The sequence below is a fragment of the Thunnus thynnus genome, chromosome 7 (assembly GCF_963924715.1).
Source record: "Thunnus thynnus chromosome 7, fThuThy2.1, whole genome shotgun sequence".
In the NCBI taxonomy this organism is placed as follows: domain Eukaryota; kingdom Metazoa; phylum Chordata; class Actinopteri; order Scombriformes; family Scombridae; genus Thunnus; species Thunnus thynnus.
The window spans coordinates 145,469-169,954 of NC_089523.1; the positions used below are offsets into that span (position 1 = coordinate 145,469).

General features: G+C 42.0%; 1 protein-coding gene across 3 annotated transcripts in view; it reads right to left on the bottom strand.

Annotated features, from left to right (window-relative positions):
• Nucleotides 1-291: 291 nt before the first annotated feature.
• Nucleotides 292-24,486, bottom strand: part of ngef (neuronal guanine nucleotide exchange factor) — a 65,693-nt gene continuing 41,498 nt past the window's right edge. For all 3 annotated transcript variants that reach the window (XM_067593745.1, XM_067593747.1, XM_067593746.1), the window contains 5 exons: nt 10,577-10,740; nt 10,272-10,430; nt 2,563-2,642; nt 2,369-2,473; nt 292-2,161 (listed from right to left, as the gene is read on the bottom strand). In XM_067593745.1, the coding sequence (XP_067449846.1) occupies nt 1,902-2,161; nt 2,369-2,473; nt 2,563-2,642; nt 10,272-10,430; nt 10,577-10,740 (768 nt within the window). In that variant the 3' untranslated portion in view covers nt 292-1,901. The remainder of the gene's footprint in view (nt 2,162-2,368; nt 2,474-2,562; nt 2,643-10,271; nt 10,431-10,576; nt 10,741-24,486) is intronic.

Sequence of the window (24,486 nt, forward strand, 5' to 3'; positions counted from 1 at the left end):
ACCATGCACAGCACCTGTGCCACTGTGGCTTAGAAAGTCGAGTGGGTCATCCACTAATCAGAAGGTTGGTGGTTCGATCCCCGGCTCCTCCAGTCTGCAAATTCAAGTGTCCTTACCGATATAAGATATTAAACCCCAAATTGCTCCCTATGGCTGTGCCATCTGTGTGTGAGCATGTATGTGAATGGGTGAGTGAACTTTAGAAACATTGTAAAAGACTACCCTCCCTTCACTACAAAAAAAAAATTACATATAACATAACTCTTTTTAAATCAGCAAGTCAGGCACATCTCTGATTAATGCTTGTTTATGAACAATAATTTACATCTTACAAAATGAAATAATTATTAAGTAATTATCACGTTACATTAAAAGTTTGCATTATTGTACACATACAGTATGTTAAGACATAATACCCTTTACAATCATACTGTTCCATAGTTGTTCATAGTGTTGATACAGTTACAACATTCTGTGTGTGTGTTTATCTTGTGTGTTTATTTGTGTGTGTCTGTATGTGTGTTTATTTGTGTGTACTCCTATTATATTGACAATTTTAAAGTGACATTCGACACAAAATCTATCTTTTGAGCATTTAACAATGTAGGCTTAGAAGATAGCTGTTGGTGTGTTGTTTGCTCTTTGACAGAGAAGATAGACTGCGGTCAGCTTGGGCTCATGGCAGTTAGAAAAAAAGCTGTTCCTCTTGGCATTAGACAACAGGAGAACTGTTTGAAACTGTGTGATGGTTGCACTATGACAGTTGGGGGGTCCAGTTTGTGGTATTTCCAAAACAGAATAGGCCTTTGTTGGTCACTCAATCCAAAATAGCTGTACCACACAATTGAAGATCCTATCCTATATCATGAAAAAAAAGAATTGATCCTGAAAACATTTGAACAAGTTTTAAAATGTGAGGACTTTCCCTGAAAATATATCTGCACTAAAGGTTATTATAGTCTATGCCCATTGTGTCTTTTCATTTATTTTTGTAGTTATATGAGGGCTGTTAAAGGACTTAATTTTATCTAATATGCGGCAGAATAACGTAATGCATTTATAGTTATCATAATTATAGTATTCAAGTATTCAGGGTGTTCCTGTATTTTATCCACAGGTTTGGGACATACTGGTAGATCATGCTGCATGGTTGTTTTGACATTTCTGTGGAGGTCCTGACACATTTGTAGCTGCCATGAAAACTGTTTTAATTGTTGTGAGGCCTAGCTGAATACTGCCAGTGTTCTCACAATGGAGCCTTTAACACCTTGTACAGCCAGCAAACAAGTCTGACTATAGTCAGTAATTCATAATCAAAAAATACATTTTGAGTGGACTATTACTTTAGCTGACTCATTTATTTGAATATTCATAGACACAGGCTTTCTAAATAATCATTGGTAATTTTCATACAATATTACTTTATGTATTTATTTTATTAAACACTTAACTGTTTGCGTTTGGCTTTAAGAGGGTACGGGGTATTATTCAGTGTTGAAAGGCATTTCACAATTAAATTAATACATTAAAAGTTTCAAAACTTGTCCATGCAGCTGAGGGATGTTTACAGTACCTTCACAATAAGTTACCTAGAATCAACTTTTCAGGTTCTTGCCATCCCAAAACACAGCACCAAGATTTGCTCCATGCATTACTCACCACAGTGTGGGGAACAACAAAACACCTTCAGCACACGTTTATATGAGACATGCAGCATTGCTTATACATGATGTTTCATCATTTGTCTGAGATCACTGAGACCATAACTGTGGATCTTCAAAACTATCCACTACTAAATAATCATTATCAAAATGACAAGATGTCATTGTATGGAAATCAGGTCACATGTATCCTTCTTCGTAGTGCATATGGCCCTAAATGGTGATGTAACTGTTACTGATTCACTGCTTTACTTCACTGCTCTCCTCCATTTGATCAATCCAAGGATTGGAGAAGTTAGAGACCTTTGGGGTGCGCCTCCCCACCCTTAAGCCAATCCTAGCTCCAGTATGAGGGCCTCCTCCACCTTCCTGAGCCTGATGGATCCTGAATGCCTCTTTCAGGTTCTGAGCTCGGACCTCCTTGCTCTGGATATCCTCTACTACTCTACTAGGGAACCAGCCCCTCTCACCATCATGGAGCCTCTCACCCATCATCCAGCCTGGAATGCAGAAGACACAGAGAGACCAGAGGTGATATAAAGATGGAAAGGTAAAATTACAGAATACCACACACAAGACAAAATATTTCTTTAAATTAAGTTTTTTAAAACAAAATTTACTTTTCTTTCTTTTTTCTTTCTTTTTTTTTTTTTTTACAAGCAACAGCCTCAAAGGGGATATATAAGCAGATTTGTGTGCCTACATACCATCATCTGTTCTCTCCAGGAGGTTCAAAACATCGGCCATCTCAATGGAGAGTTCATCTGGCTCCTGGGATGAGTATGACTGAATACACTGCACCTGCAGAGAGTCTGATAAATATCACAGATAGTTTGAGTTCATACCTCCACATCTGCATATTGATGACTTGACTCAATGTTGGTATGATACTCTGTCTCACCTGGTTGGTTGGCACTAGTAGACATAAAGCGTGTGCGTCGGTTGGGAGTGAGAGCACACATCCATCGAAGCTTTTCACTCCTGTCCAAAGGGTGCAATTGATTAGTAATAAATTAAAGGAAAAATATTTTTTTATAACCTATGTTGTTGTATGGTATGTCCATCATAGGGCAAATCATATGGCAAAATATGGACTCTTTAACACAGTCATTTTATATGTTTTTCTTTTTGTCAATAAACCCCATGAAAAGACCAGAACCAATGAGTTGATCCAACTCATTACTGGTTCTGGTATTAGGGGAGAAAGCGGTACATAGAGCCAATTGGGCAGAATGAGTCACAGCCTTTATCAAGGTAACCATAAACAAAAGTAACCATGTGACCACAAATTAAGAAAGTATAGTTCACATTACTCAATCCATCTTGGACTCAAGCACATGGAGAGGGTGGTAAGAGAACAGAGCAAAAAAAAAAATCCATCATCATTCATCATACATGTTAATTTAAGTCAGTGTAAGCTACAAAACAAGGTAAACTTAAACTTAGCATAACTGTGGATCTGAGCCACTGTATGAAACAGTTTTGTCAAAATGGAGGTTGTGGGGTAAAACATGCCAGTTAATCAACTAAAGACAAATCAGCTGTGTGACCACTGAGCCTAGTTTACATTATTAATTTTTAATTGACATTGTGGGTGTATGTGATGTGCTGTTGTGTGTAACTTTGTATTTTGTATGGTGTGTTCTTTGTGTTTTTTTTTTTTTGTTTTTTTTTTTTGCTTTGTACTGTTTGTTGTTGTGCTGTTGTATGTTTTGATTATAATGGACTACGGATGCAAATTAGCTTCAAGCTAACTCCGGTGCAGTGCATCATTTATGCCTTATACTGCACACTGTACTGTTCAATAAATCAATAAATGTATAGTGATGTTGGGGCAAGTTCAGTCAATGGCTCAATTTACCCCCCAAAATTATTTTCTGATATTCTAGAGACTAGAGACACTGTCCATGTTTGATCCCTGTTACAAGTGTTACAATGTTGATGAATAAATACCTAATTGTTGTCTAATATTAAGTTTAAGCCACACACAAAAATGCTGTACATACAGATGGGTGACAAATTAAAGGAAAAGCCAACATAAAATGTCTTAGTAAGGTGTTAGGCCACCATGTGCCACCAGAACAGCTTTAATGTGCCTTGGCATTGATTCTACAAGTATTCTTCAAAAAGATATTTCCTCATTTGGTATTTTGATGATGGTGGTGGAGAGTGCTGTTTAACACCTCAGTCCAAAATCTCCCATAGGTGTTCAATTGGGCTGAGATCTGGTGACTGCGAAGGCCATAGCATATGATGAACATCATTTTCATATTCATCAAACCATTCAGTGACCCCTCGTGCCCTATGAATGGGGGCATTGTCATCCTAGAAGAGAGTACTTCCATCATGATAGAAATGTTTCATCATAGGATAAAGTTACAGACACAAAGTGAGGTGAGTCATCTTGATTCACCTTTAATGTTACTATTTTTGGCTAAGTTATGGCTAACCACTCTCTGTTAATGCAATGCATTTACACTACGAATCACATTCACCCATTCATACGCTGAATGGTACACGGGCTACGATGCAAGGTCCCAACCTGCCCATCAGAGGAAATCTAATCATTCATACACATTCACACACTGATGGCACAGCCATCAGGAGCAATTCGAGGTTAAGTGTCTTGCCCAAGGACACATCAACATGTGGACCGAAGGAGCCGGGAATCGAACCACCGATCTTCCGATTAGTGGACGACCTGCTCTACCTCCTGAGCCACAGCCGTTTATTTGTCTGCCTCAGCAGCATTTGAGCCACATATGACAGAATGTGACCCACTTGACTTAAATGTTACATTAACTGCCACCTATACTATTTAGAGTTGAATTAACTGTGTTGATGTTTTAAGACCTGTGATCAGGACATTGAATAGAGATTGCTTACACGGATAATGCTGTACTGTTTTCATTGAAAAAGAAATACACTGATCATCTGGAGAGATACTTCAACTTGTCTGCTTTTATTATTGCTTTTAACTCAAGTAAGTTTAGGAATTCTGCGAATTGAATATTGTCCTGTACTACATAGAAATGAACGGAAAGCAACTGTTGCCTAGCAGGTAGGAAAAAGTCTAAATATGTGAGACACTGTGGTACTTGGTAGGCAGTAATGTAATACAAGTTGTAATAGGGGAGAGAAAATGCAGAAACACTTGTATAGTCTTTTAAAATACACATACACTTTCCCTGGAGTTTTTTTGCCTTTAATATCTTGTAATCCTTTTAACCCAAACCATGATATTTCCCTAAATCTCTTTCCCCTTAATCAGACCTTAACCACAATGTTGTCACATCATAAAACATATTTTCAGTGGTGGAAATCATGAATTACATTTACTCTTGTTACTGTAACATATTGATTTTTTTGTGTACTTGTACTTTTTTGAGTAATTTTACTTTTACTTAAGTAGGCCTATTTTTTATAGTAAGTATTGTACTTCGCTACATTTCAAGACGCATCCATTGCAGAGCAAAACCAAAAGTCTCATGAAAAAGTCCTGAACCCTTAAAAACTACAGGCATTTTAATGTGACATGTGAACTGCTGTTGATGTGGAGAGAGGCATTCAGTTTTCACAGGGGGACTGGACTTTACATGGTTGGAAATGTGTACTTTTACAGGGTAAAAATGCCAATACCACTATGTGACAAGAGAACTCCGTATATTAAGATAATGCTTAATAACCCATACATTGATACAGAAACACATTACAAACTTGTTAATTATACAGTCTTAAGAAAAGAAAGAAAAAGGGTTAACTCAATGTCTGCGTCAGAGTGCATCACAGCATAGCTCAAGCATTTTCTAAGACAAACTAAATGAACAAAAACAAGAATGTTGCTGAAGCAAAAGCTGATTAATTTCACCAAAATGCCACAACATGACATAAAAAGCCTGACTTAAAATGAGTTTGTAATCTGGTGGGTGATGAAAATGTGATGCAATCGTGTTAGCATTGTAAGGCATTTTCAAGAATAAAACGTGGACCACTAAAAAGCTGCAAACAAAGTTGGACAGAAGTTTCATCACGCACAGGATTAAAGAGCTTGGGTAAACCGATGTCTCCCACAGAATGCCGAGATCTCATTGACCAGTGCTGCAGATTAATTCACATTTGTGTCCTGGTGCCTTCAGATGGTTGCAGGGATTTAACTCTTAATTTTTCATTTTAAACAGCCCTAGGTTCCTTTTCAGCACTTAACCCAGGCTGGCAAAGAGTCATAACTCTATTGAGCCATGTATTCCTATAGCTCTCAGCAGTAATGACTTCATGAGCTTCTATAATGATAAAATTCTAACTATTAGAGACAAAATTCATCACCTTTGATGATTCTCACAATCATATCTTAAAGTGCTCATAGTACCCTATTACCCCACTAGAACACTGCGCTCCAAGAATGCAGGCTTACTTGTGGTTCCTACAGTCTCCAAAAATAGAATGGGAGGCAGAGCCTTCAACTATCATGCCCCTCTCCTGTGGAACCATCTTCCAAATTCAGTCCGGGGGGCAGACACCCTCTCTACATTTAAGAGAAGCCTTAAAACTTTCCTTTTTGATAAAGCTTATAGTTAGGGCTGACCAGGCTTGCCTTGGATAAGCCCTTAGTTATCCTGCCATAGGCCTAGACTACTTGAACTCCTCTCTCCTCCTCCTCTCCATCTGTATGCAATGTATGTAATGTATGTAAGCCTGAGATTATTTGGTCTGCTGCTTAGAGCTTTAATAAATGCACTACTATTTGCAAATAGGAATCCAGGTGGACTGACTGACAGAACATTAATCCTTGCTTAGCATGATGCTAACAACATATTAATAAAGTGGGAAATCCCGTAGAAAAATGGCAAAGCTAGCAGAGTTAGCGTTACACGATTAAAAATACAATTACTAGATGTGTACACAGCTCCTCATCAAACATCATCACCACTGTGGCTGTTTCTGCTCGTACTATTCCTCCCTGCATTATTTCTGACTGATCCACTGAACAAATAGCTACAAATATCTCCATGTGTTTTTGTGTCGACCGGTTTTTAGCAAAGCTGATGAACACGTCTCATTTCCCATTATTTAGTCATTAAAAAACTTTTAATATGAAGCAGCAAAGGCAGAAAATGTTGGGTTTTATCAGCAGTAAATTAACACGACTCCGATATAGCTGCCCCTTGGCAGGCTTCTGGAAAGCTGGCCAATATGAACAGAGTGGGCTCATTGGGAGGGGGCAGAGACAGAGGCTAAACTGAGGGGCTGCATAAAGGGCCAGAATAAGATAAATATGGAAAAATATGGAGTTTTTTGAACCGTGAACCATGCAAAACTACTCTAGTGGACTCTAGTGGAGTCCCAGAATAATAATATATGGAACTAGAAATTTAATTTACCATTGTCACTTTGGAAGATGTGCTTGAACATATTGTGGAAAATCAGGATGGCTCTTTGATTGTCAGCAACTTTCACAAATTGAGGCAACACCATATAGCAAAAGTCCATATGCTGCAACTGCAGAGTGGTGGTTTAAGAAAACAGCTCTGTAAAGTACTGTTGCTCCAGGGTTATTTATATTTGTAGCTGGACTTTCTTATAAGTAATTCTTATTTTTACACTAAATAAGCTCTTCATCTCTCTTATACACAAACATGCAGCCCACAGCTCATCTTCATTTTACACTTGTTTCGTAATTTTTGTAAATAGTGTGTGAAAAATGAATATCAAAAAATGTATGGAGTCTCTATTTTCTGTATTTAAGTAAATCATCACAGCAGTAAGAATAGAATATACATCTCATAGAATATACTTCCAAAATGATTAAAAAAGGAAGCCTCAACTTTGATTTATTGTAGTTATACCAGCTTATTTTTGCATAAGTACATATGTACTTTGGTATGAAAACAATAATTTTTGATCAGCTAAGCAATCTGAAATACACATGAATGGCTGGCATTTTGTGAACGCAAACTGCTAAAAAATCGACAGTTCAGTGAGTAATGATAATTGTAAGAATCAATCGACCTTTTCCCACAATTGTATGCATTCCGAGGTGCAGCTACCCTGTTCCAATGTGGTGGCCACGTTGACACATAGATTCAATGATAAGTAGCACCACTGCACTATATACATGTTGGTATATCTATGATTTCTTCCTTGAATGGCAAAGAGGTGCATTCGCTTTACAAGGGGGAACATTGTCATTTTTATTGTTGCTGAAGGGAGGATTTGAGTTTTTTGGGAGAGCTGGGGAGGGACTTATATTTTTTCATTCTCCACCTTATTTTATTATGTAAAAAAAGAGATCAAATAGTAGCATCAGAATCATGTCTTTCATGCCATCTTTGGCAATATTCTTTATCCTGTACGCTCTTTTATTCTGTGTCAAAACAGAAAACTGAGCTACAGTAAAGTTAAATATGTCATATAAAGCTAGAGTATCATTTGATGCACATTCAGCATCTCATGTTGCCATTTGGTTTTCTGATCAGTGAGATGAAACATATTGACTGTGGTTGTTTACAGTTTGGAATGTTGCTAATATGATCAGTTCTGCATAGGAATTTCTTTCAGTGAACACACACTTTATCATTCGTTCTTTCAGTTAGACAAACTGTAACCAAACCACTGAGAGCTTTGTTTTATCACTTTGGTCGTTAAACGCCAAACCAACTGTGCATAAAACGAGAGCATATCAGTGACACAGCTTTAGAGTATGTGGCATACAGCTATCTCCCTCTCTCCTGCCTCCATGTCACTGAGCAGTGACTTTGACCATTTACTGACAGTGATTAACTTGCCTGATCAATTATGACAGACAGTAAGACGCCTAATCTCAGTCACCAACATCAGATATAATTGATATGAAGTTTTACTATTAGGAATGTGGGATGGAGCAAAAATATTACAGTGCTCAAACCCCTCAGAAGTCACAGCCGGTTCCTGTGCCCTGGCATGGGTTAACACAGAGGAAAGCCCCTTGAGAGTAACTGACCGGGTTTTCAAAAAAAAAAAATTAATTTGGTGGATGGATTTGTGCAAATGGAAGTGTACTGTATCTGATAATGCTATGTGGGAAATGTCCCCAGTATGTACTGTAACACAAATCAATTTTAAATTTAATTTATTCCAAAAATAGCATAATACAGTTCTGCTCCATCAAACATCTTCTCCATTAATAGCATTCACAGGAAGCAGACTGGACTAGTTCATAGCTCAGGAAATTAACCTATTGGCTTAGTTATCATTCAGACATGCATGCATCACATGTCTGTCGCTTTCATACCACAATATGAAATTAAGAATTCCTACAATTTGTAATGCTCGCTGAAATAAAATTAATTGCTGAACAGAATTGTCTAAATGAAAAAAATAGCTGATTTCAAATAGGTGATTTTCTAAATTATATGGGCGCACCTAACTGCAATGTGTGAAGATCTATATCTAAGAGGTTGTGTGCAGCACAGACTGGGGAGTCAGAGATGAACTCAGCACCAGTAAAATGCCTCCTCTTCCTACAATCCTCCTTTCTAATGAGAAGTCTATTCATATGTGTTACCTTGCAATACGTTTTGCATTCCCTCTGACCCATAGAAGAAGGCTGAGCTTTATTATGATATAACATGATGTATATAATACATAATATGATGTATCACTTACAGATGCTGGTTGTGACCACAGTGCCAGTGGGTGCACCCTTAGCTGTGGCTGGCTGTTAATACTAGTTCTCTACACTGTATTATGACCAGCTGCTACCATGGCTGTGATTCTGACAGGCTGTGATTGTCATTATGACTATAGGTAACTGCTGTTGCTGTGAGTACTGCTATATCCATTGCTTTGGCTTTTCTAACAATAGTCAACAATTGTTGATAGTTGGAGAAATATAATGAGAGACAGCCTCCCTCTTGTGGGGTCCTAATTGGCTACTCAGCCAATCACTCATGAATCCTGTTGCTTTAGTGATTTTAAAGAGCTGTCTTCTGCACCCTTTTTTTTACACCCATTTACTTGTACTAGATGGATGTGGGATCAGAAGGAACTAAAGGAAGGAGGAACAGCCATTTGTTTTTTTGTGTATGCAAATACACAAGAAAATAACAAAAAACTAAATCTTGAATCCATGAAAATGTAGACCAAGATATCATTATGTCATGCCTGTGACATATTGATCCCTTTGCCAGCATTAAGTTGTGGCAATGACACACTATCTTGTTTGGTAATTTTTGTCTTTTCGAAGAGATTTATGTATTTATATAAGTTAATTTATTGTTAGTTTACAAATGCAGTGCAGCTCTTTCGATATTCTTGTGTTGTGTCTGCTGTCATTGAGATTTCAATAAAATAATGTCAATTAAAGTTCTTTTTCCTTGCCACAACATATGCATACATTGCATACATTTCTGTCACAACTGTGCATCTGCATGTCAAGATGACATCACTCAGAACCCCATCTATTTTGCTGGGTTTAAGTTTTGTGTCTCTTTAGACGTAATCCACAAATAGATCAATTTTCAGATCGATGATGAAGTTACCTCTTTGATCTTAATTTTCTGTCATTACCTTTATCCACATTTCATTCACAACCACAAAGTGGAATCCTATGCTGATTCTGTTTCTGGTACTCACATACTGGAGGTCTTGAGCATGTAGCTGACAGGACGCTCCTCTTGGTTCTCCAGCAGTTTAAGATTAAAGACATTGGCCAGCAGCTGGCCCTGGTCTTCAAGATCTTCAGTCCTCAACATGGCCCGCGTGCAAGAGTCCAGAACCTGGAACTTGTCCCCACTGATAACAAGTTGACTGAATTATTATTCCCTGAATTCAGTGCAACAATTCACTGATTTGTTTTTGAATGAAGAGACTGACAAGACAACAGGAAATTTGTTAAAACATAAAGATTTCATAGTTAGAATACCTTATTGAATGCTTACCTAGAACTGCGCTTGGTGACCAGCAGTAGATTGTTAAAAAGGAACAAGTACACTGGTTGGTAGAGCTTACGGCTCCGCATGGTCCTAGTGCTCTTGGGCCCTGCCATTAGCTGCACTGCACCCTTCTTTAGCAACCAGCGTGAGTGGGAAATGATGGGCACAGACTACAGGGGATAACAGAGGTCATAAGATAAGGGTACAATATAAGTTTTAATGTCATGTTTCCATTCCATTCCACGTTTCCATTTCCAAAACAAATTGTATTTTATAGTTCCTGCATAATGCTGAACAGCCTGGCAATTCTGATGCTCCAATTTATACATCACTTGGTCACTTCAGAAATTCAAGAAACCCAATAGTATCTTGTGCAACTCTGATAGATTTATTTGCAGCTTCATGGACACAGTGACAGTGACATTGACAGCGACACTTCTGTGAAAGACTCTGCATCCCTTCAAAAATGGTAAAACACTTCAAAAATTATGTACCCTAGTTCACAAAAGAAATTCAAAAGTTAAGAAAAGGGAAAAACTGTGCCTACATTAGCAGCAATAAGGAGTGCTTGGCCGCAAAATACAAATTAAGGCATACCATCAAAAAAGTTGTCATGACTCATCCTGTCTTTAGGTTATGTTTTGTTTTTTCTTTCCCATTTAGTTCTGCATTTCCTGTTTTGTTTTGGTATCTAACTCTCCTCTCGTTTCAGATCCACTTCCTGCCCTTGTGTATTTCCCGCTCCTGTCTTTGTCATCATCCCCTAATGTCATCCACCTGCGTCTGCTTACCCTCACTCTCCTTGTGTATTTAGTCTGTGTGATCCTTGCTTCCTGTGCCAGTTCGTCTTAGCCTTTTTCGCAAGCGTTCCAGCATAATTATCCTAGTTTTTGTCTTCAAGTGTTTTGACCCTGGATCTGTTTTTTGACTCTGCCTTTGCCTAGCCCTTTTTGTCTTATTGCCTTCTCTGACTTTCTGCCCGTGTACAGAACCTGCCTAGTAAAGACTTTGTTTTGGAAACTGACTGTGTGAGTCGTGCGTTTGGGTCTAAAGTCAAGTCCAACTATGCCACTGAACTAGAACTACAAATTGCAACAAATGATAAAAAATAATCTGGAAAAAATCCAACCACCAATTACAAACAAAGCCCTACAACCATCCCAGACAGTGACAATCAACCCCCCCGAAAACCTTAACCACTTCTATGGGAGATTTGAAGAATCCCTAGTACCATCACCAACCCCTTCTTTTCCCTAGCATTCCACTCCATTTTACATCCAAAGAGAAGAGCCGCTTTGAAGACTGCTCAGACAGGATCAGCCAGGCTGTACTCCGTCATTGCGCTACTGTACTGGCCACTGTGGTCTCTGACATATTCCCATATGCCCAAGTCTATCAAGATCTCTTGCCTCAATGGCTTTAGACGAATTGCCCTAACATCTGTGGTCATTATGTCATTTGAGCACATCACCCTCCTTAACCTGAAAACCTGCTGTACTCCCCTAATGGATCCTTAACAGTTCAGAATCAGTTTTACTGCCAAGTACGTTTACACATACAAGGGATTTGCCTTAGTGTTGTGGTGCATAACAATCAAAATATACAAATTAAGAGAGAATAAAAGTACCTACACAATGTAAGAGAAAATACAAGTACCACAAGTCAAATAATCATAATAAATATAAAATAGAAATTTACAATATACATACAGTATATTGATCAGGAATATGCAAATATTCATAGTGCAATTAGTATATGCAATGTGCAAATAATAATAAATACAGGAATTACATCCACGGGTGGGATAGTGTCCGTGTCAATGAGGGGGACCTTGTTGATGAGGCCAGCTACAGTCAGGAAGAAAGCAGCCTCTTGACAGAGAGAAACTTCAAAAAGTTTATGTCCAGGGTGTGAGGGGTTGGCAATAATCTTTCCTGCTCACCTGAGGGTCCTGGAGGGATGCCAGGTTGCAGCCAATCACCTTCTTAGCAGAGTAGATGATACGCTGCAGTTTGCCCTTGTCCTTGACAGTTGCAGCAGCAAATCAGATGGTGACAGAGGATGTGAGGATAACGGGGTAGAAGTTCACCATAACTGACTTTGCCTGGTTGAACTTCAGCTGCCACAGGAAGTACATCCTCTGTTGTGTCTTCTTGGTGAGGGCCCTGATGTTCAGCTCCCACGTGGGGTCATGAGTGATGATGGTTCCAGGAAGTGGAAGGACTTTCACATTGGTTGATGGGGGCAGTTGGGGCTGGGGTTCTTCTGAAAGCCACAGCCATCTCTACTGTCTTTAGAGCATTGAGTTCCAATTTGTTTTGTCTGCACCCAGTCACCAGAGGGTCAATTTCACACTTGCAGGCGGTCTCATCCCCACCAAAGATGAACCCAATGAGAGTGGTGTCATCCGCAAACTTCAGGAGCTTAATGGACTGATGACTGGAGGTGCAGCGGTTGGTGTACAGGAAGAAGAGAGAGGAGAAAGGACGCAGTATTGAGGGGAACTGGTGTTGATGGTCAGAGAGTCGGAGATGTGTTTCCCCAGCTTCACATGCTGACGCCTGTCAGACAGGAAGTCTATGATCCACCTGCAGGTGGAATCAGGCACGCTCAGCTTGGATAGCTTGTCCTGCTGAAGAAACATACAACGATAGTATTGAAATCCACCAGGATGCTGGTGTAGGTTTCTGAAGAGTCCAGATGTTGGAGGATGAAGTAGAGGGCCATGTTGACTGCATCATTTACAGACCTGTTGGCTCTTTAGGAAAACTGCAGAGGGTCCAGGAGTGGGTCTGTGATGGCTCTGAGGTGGGACAGCACAAGGTGCTCAAAGGACTTCCTTAAGGCTGTATTCAGACCAAATCTGGTCTTGTGCAGAAGTGCAGTGTGGGGGAGGGTGTGTCTTTATTTCCAATCACCACGAAACAATCAGAAAATTAGGCCACCCCCACAGCCACTCCCCTTATTCAAATGAATGGGAGGACTGGTGTTTTCACAGCAATGCGTGATTTGGTATGAATTCAGCAGTCCTCAAGTCCTGTGGTCCTTCGTTTTTTAGGGGGATGGGGCTGATGGTGGAGGATTTGACGCAGGCTGGCACACAGCATATCTCCAGTGAGTTGCTGAAAATGTCTGTGAACACTGGAGACAGTCGGTCTGCACAAAGCTTCAGGGTGGAGGGAGAGACTTAAACTAAATTAATGGATGATCAGAATAGGTTCGTCAGGCTACGTCAGAATCAAACGTGTTTGTAGTTGTCCCGAACAGCCAATCTCAAAGGAGAGGAGAGGGGGATAGGGGAGACATGATAATGTTTATATACGGGGATAACATGTCATATTTTCAGACAGTCTCTCCTGGAAGGCAGTCAGTGCTGTACTGGATTATTCAGATAAAACTGAAATAGTTGTTTCAAGAATGTAAAAGGAGAGCTAGAGAGAGAAGTTCAAACCCTGGCTCCTTTCACACCTCTGCACAGCTGGCCAATCACTACTAAGTGTGAATGTCGGCTTTTCAGTTTTGGAAAGTTACAGAAATTGCCCTGCACTGCCCCTCCAATCCACTGTTGGAAAGCTAAGCTATAGTGGACCATCTGACAAGCATGTCTGAAGGAGTATACCAGCCCCTAGAGTCTGGTCCAGCTGCTTTGAGGGGCTTTTATCTCTTGAACAGCCTGGTAACATCCCTCTTCAGGATAGAGTCTGTCACTGTGGTAAGGGAGGAGGGGGCCACTGAAGTGGGTGGTATAGCAGTGGCCTAGGCCCCAACTGTAGTGGGGGAACTAGAAGTGGTGGAATGGAGTTGATGGCTGGAGTCAGGGGGATGGTGTCAAGACTTTCCCTTTATCTATCAAATCAACAGTAGAACTCATTCAGGTTGTTGGCCAGGTACAAGTTGTTATTGGAGTGGGGGGCTTTAAGTCTGTAGTTGGTGATCTGTCTGAGACAGGTGCAGAGCCACTAGCTGAGAACTGTTGTTGAAGTTTCTCAGGGTATAGTCATTTATCTTCTTTCACTGTATTTTGACTCTTTAAATATGTCCCTGTGCCCACTCCTGAATGCCTCTTCCTTTTCCAACTGTAAGCTGTCTAAAGCCTCTTTCACACATAGTTCCCATTAAATTATTTGGATAACCTGTCAGGCATTGCTAGTGATTTTCACTATTCAAACATGCAGCTACATTCAGGAACATTTCTGTCTTGCGTCTTTTCACACATGCCATGGCAATGCCGGAATAGATGGGGCAAGGGACAGTCCAGCAGATGGCAGTAATGCAACACTTATGGATGCCAACCACCATAGAACTCAACAGAAGAAGAAGATGGGGCAAGACTGGATGAGCATGTATGTGGCAGAACACATCTCTAATTATTAGGGATGCACGATATTATCGGCGCGTCATGGGTATCGGCTGATAAAAGTTCTAAAATGAAATCGGCATATCGGCCATTTCTGCCAATTATGAGAGGCCGATTTGTTGCCTCCAAAACCAAAAAGATTTTTTTTTCCAAACAGAGTGGTACATCCTGTCAGCCTAGGTGTTTCCTATCTGTGCAGCCAAACTTAGCAGCTCCTTGATGGACTGTTTCTTCCTGACAGTCCCGGTGCTTCCTCCGCAGGCTCCACTTCACTCAAGCTGCCCGTCAGACCCGCTGCTTCTTCCCACCTTGACTTGAATAACAAACCGGGGCTCAGTGCTCTGGTTGGATACACATGCAGAACTGGGGCTAACGTTAGCTGGGAGGCTAGCAAAGGCTAGCTGGCTGTGCTTCCTCTGGTCATGCTGCGGCTAGCGCTCTGCTAGCCTCTCAGCTAACGTTAGCCCTGGCTCTCCATGTAGATCCAACCAGAGCATCGAGCCCAGGTTTGTTATTCAGGTTAAAGTGAGAAGAAGCAGCAGGTCTGACGGGCAGCTTGAGTGAAGTAGAGCCTGTGGAAGAGGCACCATCAGGGAGATACAGTCCTTTGAGGAGTTGCTAAGTTCCGCTGCACAGATAGGAAACACCTCGGCTGACAGGATGTACCACTCTGTTTGGAAAAAAAAAATCTTTTTGGTTTATAACGGCAGTTGGCAACCAGCGTATTAGGTGCATTACCGCCACACTCTGCTCCGGAGTGTGGACCAGAGATTAAATCCTACACATTAATCCTGTCTGTCTAATGAACTCAATGAAAACTCTACTGCTCCACCCACTTGGCTGGTTCATTAAAGTGTTAAGGCTTCCTAAATTCTTCCTTCATATATTGTCTTTCTCGATCATACTTAGTACAATCTATGCTTGCATGCATAACAGTCTCCTCAGCCATCTGGGAAAAAAAAAAAAAATCGGCATATATCGGTATCGGTGCATGTATCAGTATCAGCAATCGGCCACAGTGAGTTGGAAATATCAGCATATCGGATACTGGCAAAAAAATCCAATATCGTGCATCCCTACTTATTATCTTTCTTATTATTTTCTTTTTCTATCAATTTCACCCTCTCCCTTATTTCTTGATCTGTTCATTTTCCAACCATTCTTGAAAAAATAACTTGTTTGCAAACAAAAGAACTTGTATTGCTTGTTAGTTATCAAATCACCTGCAAAAGCATTGGCAAGACAACTGTAAATAAGTCATGGATTCAAATACGTCATACCTCACTCCAGATGAAAATGTCTTTTGTCAGATGAACATAACCCTTTGCGTGCTTGCCCCTGCAATGTTACTGCTTTCATTCACAGCCATACTGGCATTTTCCCTGAATTGTTACTAACACTTGAAGTGGAAAACTGGTGGTACAGATTTCTCTGAATATTGATCCCTGCTCCCATTCGCACAAAACCCCATGCAGGAAATGTTCCCTGAACATTTCAGGGATAAACTGCATGTGTGAAAGGGGCTTAAGCTTAGCTGTAAATCAGGGTTTTGTCATTGTTGTTCTCTCCCTGGTGCATGTTGGTATTCAGCTGTCCTCACAGAAACAGATGTAGGACATCACAGCCTCTGTGTACTCATCCAGACTGTTGGAGTCAGTCCTGAAAACACACCAGTCTGTACAGTCCAAATACTCAAGGAAGTCGTCCACAGATTCACTGATCCACTTCTTAGATATCCTCACCACAGGTTTACAGAACTTTAATTTCTGCCTGTATACAGGGATCTGGTGTACCATGACATGGTTGGAGTGTAGCATGGGGGACACAGTGGTAGGCACATTGATTGCAGTGTGACAATGATCCAAAGTATTCTTCTCTCTGGTCAGGCATTTAATAAACTATCTATATTTGAGGGTGTTGTGGTTGTCGCAATATCAGGCTATTTATAACATACACAAACTAAACAACAGATATCAAACTGACACCCTAATAACCGGCGTACTCACAGGGTTTCATAAAATAATAAAATAAAATAAATAAATGGCCAAGAAATAGCCGAGAGGAAAAGTGGGCACCCCAAGAGGTGCACTTGGAGGATTTTATTCATTTGACAATTGATATGGGCAACCCAACTCTCAGTGAACTATTGCTACAATCTGTAACTTTCAACGGCTACATTCATGACATATGATTATGTCATGAATGTAGCCTATGACAAAATGCAATGCTGTCATCATGAAACAAAATAGCTAAAACTTAATTTTCACACTGGACACAAGCTTTCCTACAATGATCTGGAAATGTGAGAGCTAGTAAATCACCGACATTGCGATTGCAGCTGATTTGATGCAATTCACACATCAGGCTTAACAGTAAGGAATTCATGCTATGACACTATTTAAACATTAATTCACTTTTATTGTCAGGCTGTGACCAGCAGCATGTCTGCACCCTATAAGAGCAGCCCCAGAGCTGTATTTTTGTGGAGGTGCAATGACCAGCTTTGACCACCAATTATAGTAACTAACTAATGAAAAAACTACTCTTTGGGTGCAGATTTGTAGTGATGTGTGCTCATGTTGTGACGCTGAACCATCCAGACATTTCCTGAAGAGAAGCTTTCTGTTTGCTGAGCTGTCGTCATCACGTTTAATTGTGATTGGTGTCATGACTCATCAGAATGGGGAAGAAAAAACAAAAGATAAAGACCTGTCTTAAGGTTATGTATTGTTTTTTCCTGTGTGTTTCCCACTCCTGTCCTCATCATCATCCCCTAATGTCTTCCACCTGTGTCTCACTACCCTCACTCCCCTTGTGTATTTAGTTGTGTGATCCCTGCTCCCTGCTCCCTGTGCCTACATCCTTTCTCATCTTTCTGGGCAGGCAGAGGCATGGGCTACGGCAGAGTGGGCTCATGACTCCCCCATATGTCATTCCCTGAACCTCTTCACCTCAACTCTGTTCAAGGTGTTCGACCACTCGACCCCTGGCCCATATGCCGCCAGGGCTCTGTTGGATCTACCCCAAGGTAAACGCCAGGTCGCTAACTACGCCATTGAGTTTCGCACCCTGTCGGCTGATTGTGGCTGAAATGTCCCCTCCCTGTTCGATGCCTTCCACCATGGGCTAGCCGATGCTATAAAGGACCAGCTGGTTTCCCTGGAGCGCCCCCCTGACCTGGATTCCTTCATCGCCTTGGCTATCAAAATTGACAACCGCCTGAGAGAGTGAGGGAGCAAGCCCGTCTGTCCTTTTCGTCTCCCTCCTGGAGGTGGGTCAGAGGAGCCCATGCAGTTGGGGTGCACCAGATTGATTCTGGAGGAACGGCAGCAATGCCTGCAGGAGGGGCGGTGCATCTATTGTGGACAGCTTGGCCTGTCCATTAAAAGACTGGGCTCGCTGGTGAGGAGGAGGGCGCTGGTGAGCCAAACTAACACTCCTAACTATAAGCCTCGATCTCTAACTGCTGTAGAGGTAATTTCCCCTGTGCTCTCAGAGAAGCTCAAAGTGTTGATAGACTCAGGTGCAAATGAGAGTTTTATGGACTGGAAACTTGCTAAAAAACTTAAACTTAAACTTCTTAAACCCCTAGAGACCAACGCTTTGGATTACATAGAGTCACTCACCGCACCAAGCCTCTGCAGATCATCACAGCTAAGGGACACACTGCACAGCTTAGTTTCCGCCTCTATAGCTCCCCGTTACACCCACTCATTCTGGGGTTCCCTTGGTTATCTCGGCACTGCCCTCAAGTTGACTGGGCCACAGGGGAGATTATGGGTTGGGGGAGGGGTGTCTCAAGGACCGTTTCCCCTCTCATTGTTACCGAGGGTCTCAACCTCGTTCAGTTCAGCCCTCACCAGTTAGTCCAGAGCCCCTGTTAGACCAGAATAATTCTGATTATCCTGTTTCATCCAAGGTTCCCCAGTGTTATCATAACTTCAAGGAGGTGTTTAACAAGTCCAGAGCTACCTCCCTTCCTCCTCACAGAGATTATGACTGTGCTATTGACCTGCTTCTAGGAACTTCTCCCCTTAAAGGTCGCCTATACTCCCTGTCAGCCCTGGAACGTGAGGCCATGGACAAGTACATTTCAGCCTCCTTGGAGGCTGGGATTATTTGGCTCTCTTCCTCTCCAGCAGGAGCAGGATTTTTCTTTGTGGATAAGAAGGATAAGCCCCTCCAGCCGTGCATCGACTCGTGGTCTGAATGAGATCACCGTCAAAAACAGGTACCCCCTCCCTCTCATCTCATCTGCATTTGAACTCTTGCAAGGAGCTAAGATCTTCTTATCATCTGGTGAGAATAAGGGAGGGGGATAACTGGAAAACTGCTTTCAATACTCCTGGTGGGCACTATGAGTACTTAGTGATGTCGTTTGGACTAACTAATGCCCCCGCTGTCTTCCAGAGCCTGGTCAATGATGTCCTGAGAGATGTTAAATGACTTTGTTTTTGTATATTTGGATGACATTTTGATCTTTTCCCCTGACCCTGAGACTCATGTACAGCATGTTCGTCGAGTTCTGCAGAGGCTCCTGGATAATCAGCTCTTCATCAAGGCTGAAAAATGTGAGTTCCACGTCACCTACGTCTCCTTTCTGGATTTCGTTATCTCACAGGACCACCTCCAAATGGACCCCTCCAAGGTTAGTGCTGTGTCTGATTGGCCCACTCCCACCTCCAGGAAACAATTGCAACGTTTCCTGGGGTTTGCTAACTTCTATAGGCACTTCATCAGGGGTGTCAGTTCCATTGCTGCCCCCTTACATGCACTAACTTCACCTAATGTCAGGTTTCAGTGGACCCTCGTTTCAGAGACTTAGGACCAGCTTCACCACAGCTCCCCTCCTCACCCTTTCAGACCCTCACCTTCAGTTTGTGGTGAAGGTGGACCCCTCTGATGTGGGAGTAGGAGGGGTCTTGTCCAAATGTTCCCCAGTGGACAACAAGCTCCACCCGTGCGCCTTCCTCTCCCGGATACTGTCCCCATCAGACAGGAACTATGATGTGGGCAACAGGGAGCTGCTGGCTATTAAGGTGGCTCTAGAGGAGTGGCGGCATTGGTTAGAGAGCGCTGAGTAGCAGTTTCTCATCTGGACGGACCATAAGAACTTGGAATACATCCGCTCTGCTAAGAGGCTCAACCCCCGGCAGGCAAGGTGGGCCCTTTTTTTAATCGATTCAATTTCATTCTGTCTTATTGTCCTGGATCCAGGAACACTAAACCAAATGCAATTTGACCCTGCACCCTCTTATCAAAGCCCCTCTAATATCTTGCCATCCTCCTGTGTTGTTGGGGCTGTCACATGGGGAGTAGAGGACCAAGTTAGGCAAGCTGGACTTGGTGTCCCTGCTCTTGAGGGTTGTCCCCCGAACAGGCTGTTTGTTCCCCCTACTGTTCAGTTGACAAGGACCGCAGCTGGGAACAAGAGGGCTGCGGACAGGGGGCGGTCTCCAACCCCCTCATACCAGCTAGGGCAAATAGTGTGGCTGTCTGCTCAGGATCTTCCTCTCAGGGTGGAGTCACGTAAGCTGGCACCCCGTTTCGTTGGACCGTTTCCTGTATCCAGAGTCATCAACCCTGCTGCTGTCCGTCTCAACCTCCCTAGGACCTGGAGAATTCACCCTACCTTTCATGTTTCTCGTGTCAAACCTGTCCAGGATAGTCCTCTGGTTCCCTCCTTCATACCCCCTCAAACCCCTCGGGTTGTCGATGGGGCCCCGGCTTTCACTGTCAGGCGGCTTCTGCCGGTTTACTGCAGGGGGTGTGGCCGTCCTGAGGTGCGGTCGTGGGTCCCATCCTGCAATATCCTGGATCCAGGCCTCATACGGGACTTTCACCAGTGCCACCCTGATCTTCGGTCATAACTCATCCTGTCTTTAGGTTATGTTTTATTTTTTCTTTCCCATTTAGTTCTGCATTTCCTGTTTTATTTTGGTTTCTTAAAGACCTTGTTTTTGAAAACTGACTGTGAGTTGTGCATTTGGATCTAGCTCTGGTGTATCAGACATACTTGGCACAACTCATACAGAGCTATGAGAGCAGTGATGTGACTAGCTGAGAGAGTATTTAATAATCACCACACCCACTGATCTATATTCACCTTCACCCTGCCCTTGTGCAAATTGATTTGCTGCACATATATTAACCAAAAAAGCAAGTACACATGGAGATGTTCACACAGTCCGTGTGCCTAAGACCTACCACCTTGCAGTTGTCGTCGTTGCACTTGCATGGTTAACATAGGGCCCCCAAAGTGACTAATCAGCTGACATCTTTTTAAAAAACAGCATAGAACAGCAGCCTTAAGCAGCGAATAGAATAGCATGTCCTACTTTAGGCAGTGAGAAGTGCCTTAAGTAGCACTCTTCTCTACCATCCCGTCGATTATTTCAGTGTCCAAAGAATGTCTTTTTCTGTATCCATAAGCATGAACACTTCAAGATGTAGTGCTCTGTAATATATTATTGATGAATTTTAAAGTTGAAAAGCTGCACTTGCATGCCACTTGCGTAATGGAGAGGGTCAGGTCCGGAGCTCCGCTGTTAACACTGTCATTACATGAGCTAACGTTAGCAGTATCACCTGCTGGAGGTTGTCATGCACCTTTCACTCATCCTCGGCGGCGGCCTCCTCTTCTTGCCCATGCTCTCCACTGGAATCAGCCTGCTCATCTGTCCAGACTCTTTCCTCCTCCTCTTCATTTGATGGTAGACTGTTAATGTTATCAGTTGGTTGCAATGTGCAACCTCAACCTCAGGGTCCTGCACATGCATCTGCATGTAGTCTGTCCACCAGAAATGCTGTCATTAATTGATTTCTTATCTAGTTTGAAGCCACATATTTACAAAACATTTTTTAGATATTGGTTGTTTTTAACTGTATCTTTTACTGGATGAAGGATTTTAATCAGGTAAAATATCAGTGAAGCAATCTATGCAAATGTGATTGGCAGCTCTGCTTGCTACCGTTTGCCAAACAGCATCATAGAAACAGTGACTTTTAAAGTGTGACTGTTTTATTCAGCATTTTTAATGGTTTTAATCACAGTGTTCTTTTGCCATGGAGTGGAGGAGACCTCCACGGAAAATTTGGCAATGGGATACACCTCCTCAACCAACGAACACTGAAGAAACGACAACTTAGCATGGTTTATTTTTAACTTGGTTGCTATTGCTAGCAGGCCTTGTCTGAGGGTATCAGACGGCTGAAACAGGACCTGAAAAGTATAACATTTGTCTCTTGCATGTCACATTAAATACATCATTTGAGCTTTAATGATCACTATGTCTAATAGCTAAAATCTTATAATATAGAATATAATTTTGTCAGTAATTTTACCTTTATTTAATAGTTGCAAGGTATACATATTTGTGTTATATTCATATTTTTATGCTGTTATCTTATATTTCATATTTAATACTTGGTAACAATGCAGCTATAAAGCCCATCACCGAGGGAACAAGCCAGACCGGGCTTGTATCCCCCAGGTGAGTGTGTGACTGTTAAATGGAAACCTGTATATATTAATGTATAGCTGATCTAAGAGAGAATTAATTACTAATTATAACTATATTGACATTCAGAGCGATTATCTATGTGTACTGATTCATCTGTATCAATAGTGTCTTTTATGTAATTTGTAATATAGTAAGTCTTTGATCCTGGTCAAGGTTAGACCGTTGGCTGTGTAATTTGTTATTTAACGGTTATTAAGTTTCCTCACAGAAATCATTTATTAGTATTGTAAGTTTCCTTTGATTATGATTTTATTTATAATCAATAGTTTTACTGAGACCGGGCTTGTATCCCCCAGATAAGGGTTAGGTCATCATTGAATTGACAGCGGAGGGTTTGTGTGTCTTTGTTGAAGTCAACTGCTAACTGTCAGCCGTTAGTTCACCACCATGATCACAAAACAACGCAGAGACTGTAGGCTATCATTATTGTCAGCCATATAAAAGAAATTTAACGGGGGCATTATAAACTGTGAGGTTAATATAGTCCCCCATTACAAAAGCAAGGATGAGTTAATCCTGGGCTTTTTGTCTGTTGCTGCTGCTGCACAGGCCAAACATCTCTCGACAGTGAACTCCTCCTCCTCCTCCTCCTCCTCCTTCTCCTGCTGTGACAGTCCATCCACTGAGTGCTCGACTGCTGTTGTGCATGGCGGTCCAGCTCTGCCACCACCGGAGTTGAGCCAATTCTTGTAATTGATGCTCTAGCCGCGACTGATGACATCTGGCCCTTCCTCGGGGCTTAACCAAAGTCCCAAGCCTCCTCCACTCCGTACAAATCAGAGCTGTGGGTCCTGGTCAGGAGCAGCAAGGGTCAGGCTTAATGCTCCCTCCAGCCGCACCCATCGGACACTCTGCAGCTGAGCAATAAATTCCAAATCCTATATAATGGAGATGGACTGTGTTCTCCAGTGAGGCTCTGTCACATCCTGCCTGGACTGTTGTTGTTTGTTTTTTTTGGACTTTGTGGTCTTTGGGGTTTCCTGTATTACACCTCTGTTGTCAGGTCCCTCTAGTCATATGGTTTTGCTTGTTATGATTTGGATGGTGAGTTTAGAGGACTGCATTATTAGTTAGCTTGTAGTGTTGTGTGCTTCAGTTTCTGGGACATTCTCATTAGCCCTGCCCTTGTCTCTGTGTTCAGAGGGAAAGGAGCAGTGAAGGGACGGAGACAGGAGGAGGAAGAGCTTATCGAGTTTTCGAGAAGACAGGGAGAGCGAGCCACCGTGAAAGATTATATAGGACAAATGACAGATCTTCCCTTCCAGGGAAGAAAAGAGAGGGCTGAGAGTACCCCATATTTGAGTAAGAGCAGACTGTGTCAGGGAAATGGAGAACTAACGTTCCACCTAGAGGGCAAATGGTGTGAAGATGAGAGCCCAGGGGAAGTGAGTGGCACACTGACAGGCACATGGCGGGGAGATGGGAAAGAGGTACAGGAAAGACTAGCACAACGCCTTGACATCCTATCAGAACAAATAGAGATAGAGAGCAAGTTAGAAGCCATACGACAGGACATGGAGAAGACAAGGGAACAGATTGAGATACACAGCCGCAAACCGTCCCTTAGGCCGCACCCCAAACAAACCAAGCATTTTGTGATGCCTTTAATTACAGCAGGGAACGGAGGGCAAAAGTACAGACCATTTGGATTAGGGGATGTACAGGCTATTGTGGATAAGATGCCACCTATCTCAGAAGGAGGAGGCAGATGGTTAGGGAAACTGGATAGATGCAGATGCATGAGTAGCGCAGACAAAAAAGACATAGAGCAGGAAGCTAAAACGCACCATTTGGATGACAACACTCCATTCTTACACGTAGTCGATGACATAGGACTAGCATTGAGGAACAAATACCCCCTGCCAAACGCTGCTGCAGTTCCCAAGAAACCCCAGAGAATATTTGGACAAATGCAAAGATATGTGGACCCAACAGACAGGGTGTCACCCAGGTAAACCAGGAGTTCAGCAGGAGTGGTATCGACAAGCGATATTAGAAGGAATTCCTGAGACAGTAAAAAACGCCATGAAAGATAA